This window comes from Buceros rhinoceros, unplaced genomic scaffold (assembly GCF_000710305.1).
Source record: "Buceros rhinoceros silvestris isolate BGI_N320 unplaced genomic scaffold, ASM71030v1 scaffold40132, whole genome shotgun sequence".
NCBI classification, from domain to species: Eukaryota; Metazoa; Chordata; class Aves; order Bucerotiformes; family Bucerotidae; genus Buceros; species Buceros rhinoceros.
In genome coordinates, this window is record NW_010397876.1 from 15,307 (window position 1) to 25,370 (window position 10,064).

Sequence of the window (10,064 nt, forward strand, 5' to 3'; positions counted from 1 at the left end):
ACAGAAAACAAAGGCTTCTACGGCGTGCTTCTGGCATGTTAGGGGCTTCTTTCATTTGAAGACACTTGAAAACAACTTTAGTGTATTGTTGCTCAATTTAAGGTTTCTTTTAAAAGGCAAACCTGTCCTACGTAAATGTAGGTTAATCAGAAAGTTGTTCTTTGCCGTAATGACATCCCTTGTTGGTGCTCCTGCATCCTGGATGCGGTCGTTCCAAATGAACTCCACAGCTACAGTTCTTTGGGCCTAAACTTGAAACGAATAATTTTGTTAATATGAGAGACTTGCCCAAGCATTTCTGAGGCTTCTTTAATTGTTAGCCCTTACAACATATAACATAAAGGTTATAACCTTTGTATTTTTGCTGCGCTTTCGAAGTATTTCATTTTTCAATAAAAAGTAATTAGCCATAGTGCAGAAAATAAAGGGCTGGTTGTTTTTCCTTCAGAAACAAAAGTAGGTAGTAGTGCCTGCAATGTAAAGGGCATGCTTTTATTCAAATCAGTAGAGTGACTGTGGTGATTTTCGTTTAAAAACAAACAAGCATTAAGTGTTCTCTTGTTGACTGATGAAATTAGATTTGTGCCCTGTTTTGGGATGTTCTTTCTCTGACTTTTTTTTCTTTTAATATGTTAGACTTTTTTCCTAGGTGGGCAGAGAGTTGCATGATTCCATGTATAGGCTGTTGTTTGATGGTAGAGGGCACTGAGTTCTCCCTGACTCTATAGACCACTTGTTCGTCATATGTTGTGACACAGACTGTAGCCTGTAGCCTAACAGAAAGTAAACTAATGCACATTGATGTAATGAGTTTACCCTCCTCTTCTTTGTAGCACGATGGCTGACAATAAAATGAAGTCGACCAAGCCTGTGAATAAGACTCCTCCAAAGTCCCCTTCAGATCCAGCAAAGGACCGAGCAGCAAAACGATTATCCTATGATTCAAACAGCTCCCATGAGGGAGCTATGGCAGGAGAAATAAGTGCTCTGGAAGAGGCCTTTAGAAAATTTGCCATCCATGGTGATACAAGAGCCACAGGAAAAGAAATGCATGGAAAGAACTGGTCAAAGCTTTGTAAGGACTGTCATGTGATAGATGGGAAGAATGTGACAATCACAGATGTTGATATTGTCTTCAGTAAAATCAAGTAAGTTCCTTTCTGCCGTAATTTCCTTGTCTCTCCAGCATGTTTTGTAGATATAATCTAAATTTATCTTCTGTTGCTTGCAGATGTTGTGAAGCTCTGTATGTTTTTGTTGCAGTCAGTGTCTGTCTTGTTCCTCCATGGAACAGCTTTCGGCTTCTGTCCTGCTATCTTACTGCTATCTTATTGTTACGCTGTACAAAGAGGTACGATGTAATCAGGAAAAATGAAGGCTGTTACAAGAAACATTTTGTTTGGTTTTGACTGCAGTGAATGATGTGAAAGTTTCCTGAAGGCTGTCTGAATGAAGTCAGGATGTAGTGTTACATCCTGCCAAAACTGAGCCTCAGAGGTCTGAGGCTAAGGTGAGATTTGTATTAAAGTCCTGGTGTGCAGCACAACACCTACCCAAGGTTAAAGTACAGGGCCACGCCAGGCTGATAGCGAATTTGAGATGCAGACCCATGGCTGTGATGAGTTGGTTTGGATTATCTCAATGGTACGAGCTTATTCTTGTGAGCAGACTGGAGCTTTAGTGAAACTTTCTCCCCAGATTGAAGAGCTAGGCAGGCTTGGTCCAGAAACTTGTCAAGTCCAGGGCAAGACTTTCAACTGTTCTGACATATTCTGTATGAAGACCCAAATAATTTTTTGTTCTTCTTTATATGTAGAATTGGATTATTTTCACCTTCGCCCTCCCCATGGCATCTGATCTGATAGCCTTGCTTTTCTGCTTTTTATTACCACAGGAACTGTTTAAATTGCCTAACACCTCATTGTGTCGAGGGACATGCTTTGAGGAAGGTCCCTTAATTGTGCTCGCAGCTCTGTGGGAGCATCGATGTGGCTTGTGCTCTCAGCTGCTGTGGTGTAATGCTGTGGAGGGCATGCGAACTGCCTTGCCTACAGGGGTGGTTGGGCAAACTCGCTACGAGCACTGAACCCTTAGAGTGCATCAAAGCATAGAAGGGCAGAGAGAACCTCGATCTGGAAAGGCTGTCCAGCGTAAACACGCACAGCTAGAATGACATTACTTATTCGATTTCTTTGTTTCTTTTCTCCTCACAGATCTTTCCTAGGCAATTGAAAACACTATGTATGCACACTCCAATCCTCTTGTTCTTAGTATCAGTCCACTTTCTCTTTGAGTCCCTACTAGTATTTTTTGGAAGTTGTGTTGCCAGAGTTAGGTACACTATCAATCAGTGAACTAATTTATCTAAAACGGATGCTTAGGCCATAGGGTTTTTTGTCTATCATAGATCAAGGAAGAAATAATGCTAGCATTTATTTTCAGATTTCTTTGGCTTTGGTCTATTTCCATCATCACAATAAATAGTAAATCTTAGCACTGCTTTCTCATGTCAGTATCTGAGCAAGGTAGTGATAGGACAGCCCCATGATATGACAAACAATTGTGCAGCATTAGCAGATGTATAGAAGTATCAGTTTTGGTGCCTGCTGGGGTAGAAGGAATCCAGTCGTGTTCTGCTGGAACGAGTCACGAGCTGATGGGGCCCTGAGGCTCAGGGAGAACGTCGCTGTACGCCCAGGTGGTTGGTCAGCACTCTTAGCTCAGCTTGGGAGTTCTCGTCTCTGCCTCTGTGGGCACGTGCCTGTTCAGCAGTTTCTCAGACCTTTCTCCTGTGACCACTGTGAAGTGTTACCATTTCTCTTGGGAGAAGCATGCCATCATTTCCTCTCTGTCTGTATTTAATAGTTTAGAAGATCACTGCATCAAATGTGAAAACAATTTAAATCGTTTTTTAATTACCTGCTCATTCCGCACCTGAACATACACATATAAAGTGTTTTTATATACTCTTCTAAAAGTATTTTACTTTAAAATTAGTATTGCTTAGATGGCAGATGGGGAAACATAGCTGGGATTTGCTGTCTTAGAAGGTCTGTTTTTTCATGTGCATGCTTTCAGTAGGTATACTCCCACATTTTCATAAGTGTTTGGGGGCTTTTTTGGGGTGATACTTCTTCAAAGCTGGGACTGGGTCTGTCATTCAGAGATTAGTTCATTTTAGGTTATGTCATTATAAAGGTTGAAGAAATTCTGATGAAACTTTGATAGAAATAAGAAAATAAGTGCAGAATGCTGTTTTTCTTCTGCATGAGGATGTCAGGTCGGATTGGAGTGCAGCTTGTCTAATAATCTTGTGTAAAAGGTCCACTGAAGGCCTTCACGTAAGCACAACATCTGGGTGTACTTTAGGGTAAGAAGAAAGAATGGACTAATGCAAAGAATGCACGGTAGTAGACATGAAAGAGTTGCTGAATTGCATTATTTGGTAAGAAAAGGGTCGATTGGGTGATCTCCTCCCTCCCCCTCCCCCCATATGTTTGTTTAACAGTAATTTATAGGTTCTTAAGGGTCTCATAAATCCTTCCAATTTGGATTGTAATATAATTTGTTGTATGTTTAAAAATTTATTTAATAGATGTCTTTTTCTGCCTTTGTTTTTCTATTTTAAAAACTTCCTATTCTCATCTCGGAAAATAAAGGAAATTCAGCAGCAATTAATTTTGCAATGGCATTACTTGAAATGAAAAGCCGAAGCCCACTTGTGAGAGTAGCCATGTGCATGAATATTTATAAGTTGCATCCCGAGAGATCAGAGGAAAACCACCTACATTTATGCCAAGTATTTGGGTGGCATTAATATATTGCATTAATTGGAATATGCTGCTGTTCCTATAACAAGTAGAAGAATATTTTTTTTAATGAAAACATACTATCTCATTATCTTTCTTTCCATGTTGCACCTGGAAAAGCAAAAGGAATTCTGAAGAGTGAATTACAAAGTGCTACAGTATCTTACGGGGTGAAATCTATTCTATTAAAAATCAGCGGAGCTAACAAAAGGGTTCATAACTGTAGACGCAATCGTGTAGTAAGCTTTCCTGACGGCATCTGATAGTTTCACAGTCCAAACTTGAGATGTTGGACTCTATTCTCCGTATGTTCATTGGACTGCATAGAACATTATGACTAGAGGGTAAAAAGCCAGCTCCTTGCTTAAAGTTGTGTAAAGATCTCTCTTGGCAATTGGTATCAGGATAGCTTTTTCTCTTTAAATGGCAAAAATGAAGCTATCCCTTCTCTGAAAAACCTGCTTATATCATTGCTAAAAAAAAAAGAAAAAAAAGCCCGGGAGGACTTTGTAGGAAGTAATTTTTTTAACTGGTCCTTGAATTCCCTGCCATACTTGAAGTGTAAGTCACAATCACGTTCTATGCGAAGGAAAGTTTTCGTAAATTACTGTATGTGAAAATTTCATGATGGGACCAAAGCCAGTATTTTACTATTTATGTAATTATAACCTCAATTTCCCTGTAACTGATGCTTCTGTTAAAATGTAAGGTGGTAGTATAAATTCCTTAAGGTAATTACTGCCTAAGGTAGTATAAATGACCTTAGTAATACTAGATTATTTCAAGCATTCATTTCTTCACATACTATCTGAACCTTGTATAGGCATCTTTTATATTTTGCAAATTGAGAGTGACAGTGTCTTCTGAATTTAGTGACGTACGACTTACAGACGTGCAATAGCATTTGAAAATTGGTTGCATTCATGAGAATGGAAATTCCGTGGGTATCTTTTCAGTAGCTGAGACATTTCTCTTCCTTCCAGGAAATTTTCCTCATTAACTGACTGTTTCTTTTATGTTAAGGCTTTCAGACTTAAAGTTTGTAGCCTGCGTGTCTTGTCTTGTGCTTGCAAATATGGATTTAGTGAATCTTGTTGGCCTTGGAGAAAGCAAGCTCATTGACCCAGGAGGAAGGCACAGAGGCATTCTGCGTTTGGTATGAAAAGCAACATGTGGCCGAATTCCTGTTCGTAATCCAGCAAGACAGTGAGACACTCCAGTCAAAGAACTTCAGGGGTTTGTATTAAGGAAAGCAGACGAACCAAGGAGTATAGATGTTACTGATCTCTGACCAGCATTCTGGCGTGTTGCCTTAGGAACTTAAATTTCTTTGTTTATTGGGGTCAACAACTGCTCTGGGAAATGTGATCTGTTAGCTATGCCATACGCGTACTTCACTTGTTGTATGTAGTTAATATGGTAATAGGAATAGCCCTGATATAAATACCTCTGTTCTTATTTTAGAAGCGTTGCCACTCAGCACTGCAAGAATATGGTTTAAGCACTGCTAATTCTATGACACTATTACATAGAAAAATAAAAATATTTCTGTTTACACTGGCATGTTACTATGGTTGCAGGCAAGCCTGGGTGACGTCATGCTTTGGACCCATTGTGAGCATTTATTTAGGTAGTTGTCTCCATGGAAACATTTGTTTGTTTTGATGTTACTATGTGTTAAATTTTAAACAAATTTTTGTGGTTCTATATTGGATTGTTATTGAAGACTAGTTAATCTACAGAAGCTTTGTAAATATACCTTACTTCCTGCCTTCTAAAATATTTTTGGTAAAAGATCAAGGGAAAGCATAATTGTCCTCTCAAATTCCATCAATAGTTTCTTACATTGCTTTGACATGTTTTCTTGTTGCTGAGGAAGCCATGTGTTCTAAAGGCCAGAAAACTCTCTTCCATCTTTTTGAGAAAGGAAGGTTTTGTTCCCATGGAGAATCTTCACAACATGCTTTATTGTGCCCTGACTTCTGAGCAGTCCCACCCACACTCTACCCTTAGTACATCTTGCACAGTCAGCCGTTCAGCCTAGTTCCCACAGCCTGGGTCTCCAGGACTCTACAGGAGTGCTTCCATATGAGATAAGCTGGCTCTTAATTCGGCAGTAGTTCACCATTGCTGCAAGGCTGTGGAAGAATCAAAATGGATGATGTTTGCTCTAAGCAGCTGGCAAGATAACGCTTTACAAGAACGAGCGCGTGCTTTCCCCATCTGTCAGCTATAATATAATGGTTGTCTTGTCTTTGTATCAAACAGTTATGGTACTTCTTGCTTTCTTAATGTGTTTGAAAGGAGTGGTACTTTGACTCCTGCACTCATTCAAAACAAGTATCTCTCCAGGAGGGTTCTCCGAAGTAATTTGTATTTAACAGAGACTTTGCTGGAGCCTCTCTTAAATTTTTTAAATATGTAAATAGTTAGGAAGTGGTTTTTATATATAAATGAAGCACAGCATAGTAGTAATAAGTTGTGTTTTACTTCCCTACTGGAGACATTCTTTTAATAGTGACATAGAATCTGATTTGTGTAATCCTACTTTAGGCATAACAGTTAACTTGAGTACTTTAATATGTCTGCATCAGAAAATAAGTTTTAAGTGGATCTAGAATGGTATGCATAGAATAATCTGTGCTAATAAATCTCTCCCAGGCCAAATGTGAAGTAGTGGAGTTATAGGTAGGACTGTCGGTAAGTCACAACAGAAAGTGTTCTTTACCGCAGGATCTGTAGTTTAATTGAAATTAAGATCCAATTTTCTTTCTTGTCTAAGAAGCCAAATCTAAGCTGCCTTTTACAGTTTATCCTTGAAAGTCTTTTTTATTTAAAAAAAAAAAGGCAACTTGTGCCCCTTCCGTCAAGAGGCATTAATTCTAAAAGTAAAACAGAGATTACTTAGGAGAAGCTGGATTTAGATTCGCTTGCTTTATGCAGGCTTGTTTCCTGCATGTAAAATGGATAATTTCTGTACCCTAATGATGTACGCTCATTACGATTCTAAAAACACTTTTTTGTGAGTAGACATCACATGACAACATGTAGATACAGTGGTGAGTGATTCATTTCCCAGCTGATCCAGATGCCATACACTGTATTTGTTTAGTATTTGTTACCCTGTGGCATAGGCTGCTTGTGGGCTACAGGGACTTCTACAGGTTTAGAACAGAAACAGGGCTCTGGTATGAGATCCTGTCTCGTGGGGTTTTAGAGTGCTTTTTGCCTTTTGTTTTTGAAAGTCAGCCTAATTTCATCATATCGCACCATCATTTAAAAGTGCTTTGTTTACTTTTGGAATATTTCCTATCTCTTGGAAGTTTTAAGTTGGACTGCTTTCTGTGTGATTAGATAGAGTTATAGGAAACTTTCCTGAAGTTGTTCTAGGATAACCGTGTCATGCCATGTAGTGTTTGCCCTGCTGTATATAGCCGTGCTGCAGGTCATGTGGATTTGGTTCAGGTTTCAGCCAGAAAAACTTCCTTGTGGCTACTGACACATTAATCTGAACACGTTAGGGGGAGAGCTGAAAGCACGATTAAGTGAGGCTGGCGGATAAGTATATTCAGCAGCATTCGGAGATGTTTGTGTCTTATGCTCTGTGCCCTCGCTTTGGGGTGGAGCAGGGGGCAGAGGGCAAGGCAATAGGTCTGTGCTGAATGGCCACCTGGGCAAACCTTTCAGGGTGGTTGGAAACGTTCTTTCACATCAGGCAATGAGGGTTTTAGCATACGTTGTGATAGAAGATTTTTTTTTTCTTTCTCTGTTTTTATTTTTTTTCCTTTTCCTGCAGAATATTGTAGAATTACAAAACGCTGCGGGTGGTTAATGTGGTTGTGGAGGCTCGGCAGCCAGACCCTGAAACGGAGTGAAGTTGTGGGCTGCTTTCTAGTCTGCAGCAGAAGGTTGAATGGTTGGCTTGGTCACACAGTAAGAAAAACAACAGGCAAGTGATAGGGGTTAATTAAGCCCTGGCCTTATTAGCTCACTGGGTAGTGATCTGGCAATAGAATATATACAGTGCAGGTCTTACACCCTTGACAGTTTACAATGAGACTTGTCAACAAAGCCTTTTAGTTGCCCTTGCTCCTACACAAAGGTTACAAAAGCAAGACTGAGGTTCATTTTTTTCCTGTACCAAGAGCTACGTGCTGTAACGACGTTGAATGCATTTCTAGAACTCCTGTGGAATTCCACTCGAGACTATGTTGGCCTGCTCGAAGACTGTACGCTGGTGGTCTCAGCATGCTGCAGGACATACTGTCCAGAACGTGGCCATCCATTAAGATGTAGTCCACGGGACTGCCATCAGCACATCAGAATCCTCGGCCCCAGAGGGAGGAGCCCTCTACCCAGGTCCTGTGCTGCAGAGCGCTCCTTCCTCTCCCCGGAGGCCAGGGCCTCTCTTCTGGGAGATGGGCTGCGGTCAAGGCCCTGAGGTTCCAGACGGGCACTGGGCACTCTGGGCACTAGTGAGTATCAACAAGACCCCTCAGACTCAGCTACGCCTGAGTGTAGGGTCCACACAGAAGGGAGAAGACGAGCAATAGTGTCACCCAACACTACCTGATGCTGTGGGGACAGGCAGGTTCTTTTAAGGATCCTTGGTAGAATGAGGACTGGCCACGGGTTGATAGTTATAATTAGAGCTTTATTATCACAGAAAGATTTTAGTAATCAGTGTAGCTTATCATGACACAGACTTTCTAGCAATTAGGATAGCTTTCCTATTACCTAAAGTTGCAGTTACCTCTACTTTTCAGTCACCTGGACCCTCTGCACTGCAGGTCAGGTCAAATTCTTAATCAGTGTGCAATAGAATGATCATAATCTGGACTCTGACTTTAAAAAGTACTCAATGCTTAAAAGAATAATGATGGAGGGGGGGTGTCACGGTACTCCAGCCCCTGGTGTGGGCCAGCTGCTAGGTGTGGTAGGGAGCCTAGTGACAAGGGCCATGGAAAAGGCTGAGATACTCAGTGCCTTTATTTTTTTGCCTCCCTTTTCAACCAGCAGGGCTTGCCCTCAGGGTTCTCATGTCCCTGAGCCTGCCAGCAGAGTCTGTGGATTGAAGTAAAGGAAGCTTAAAGGAAGGTGGAGTTAAGAACCGTTTAAATCAATTAGACATGCACAAGTTTGTAGGACCAGGTAGGCTGCATCCAAGGATGCTGAAGGAGCTGGGCCGCTCCCTATCATCTTCAGAAGGCCATGGCAGCTGGGGGAGGTTCCCAGTGGCTGGAAAAAAGCAAACAACGCTCACATCCTCACGAAGGAGGACCATCTCCTTGGTAACTACAAGCCAGTCAGCATAACCTCAGTCCCTGTGGCGGCTGTAAGGCAACTCCTTTTGGAAGCCGTTTCTCAACACACAAAGGACAAGAAGATGGATTTGCCGAGGGCAAGTCATGCCTGAGTCACCTCACTGCTTTCTATGATGAAATAATGGGCACTATGGGCAAAGGGGTGTAGAATACCTTGATTATGGCAAGGCTGTGGCCCCATTTGCATCATCCTGAACTAGCTGGCCAACAGTCTCGGAAGCAGCTTGGGAGGTAATCATGGGCAACCAGTTGAGTGTGAGTCAGATGCAGTCCTTGCAGTGAGTGACTCATGGCAGCAAGGGAAGATAGCCGCATCCTGGGCTTCCTGAGTCCGTGTGTAGCCAGCAGGTCTGGGGAAGTGATCCTTCCCTTCTGTTCGGTGCTTCTGAGACAGTTTCTGGAGTGCTGTGCCCAGTGTGAGGCTCCCCTGTGCAAGAAAGAGCTTGATATGCTGGAACAAGCCCAGTGGAGGGCCACCACAATGGTTGGGGACTGGTTACGGTGTATGATGACTGTGGCAGGGAAAAGAAAAGTTTCTTTATGTTCCTGTATAAACAATAGAAATATACCTTTCTCTTCTGAGGTTAGAGTGGAAATTTTATAGGAACAAAGCATGCACGTTGTACATACATTGTTTGGTTCCTAAATTAAAGACATGAGCTGGAAGTCTTCCATCCTGTAAACAAGATTAATATACCATAAAAATTGTAACCAAGCTACATTTAGTCTGCTTATGTGTATAAAGCTACTAAAATAATTAACATGTGGTCTGCTTAGGGTGGGATGCTGGTAAATGGGAGATGCCACATTCGATGCAGTTTTTCAGCTTTCCTTAACATTTAAAAAATAACACAATTGGTTCAGTCGGGAGACCCCAGTATTGTGTTCTTTCCATTACCTAGAAGTTTAAGTGGACTATTTTACAACTGAA

The 10,064-nt window shown here is 41.3% G+C and overlaps 1 protein-coding gene across 1 annotated transcript; it reads left to right on the forward strand.

The window, feature by feature from the left end:
* Nucleotides 1-837: 837 nt before the first annotated feature.
* On the forward strand, nucleotides 838-1,152 carry LOC104488816 (tubulin polymerization-promoting protein-like). The gene has a single exon (XM_010130898.1). The coding sequence runs from the start codon at nucleotides 838-840 to the stop codon at nucleotides 1,150-1,152; it is 315 nt and encodes a 104-aa protein (XP_010129200.1).
* The last annotated feature ends 8,912 nt before the right edge of the window (nucleotides 1,153-10,064 follow it).

What these genes read in the sequence shown, in the direction of transcription:
- LOC104488816 (XM_010130898.1), top strand. Translation starts at nt 838, where the DNA reads ATGGCTGACAATAAAATGAAGTCGACCAAGCCTGTGAATAAGACTCCT.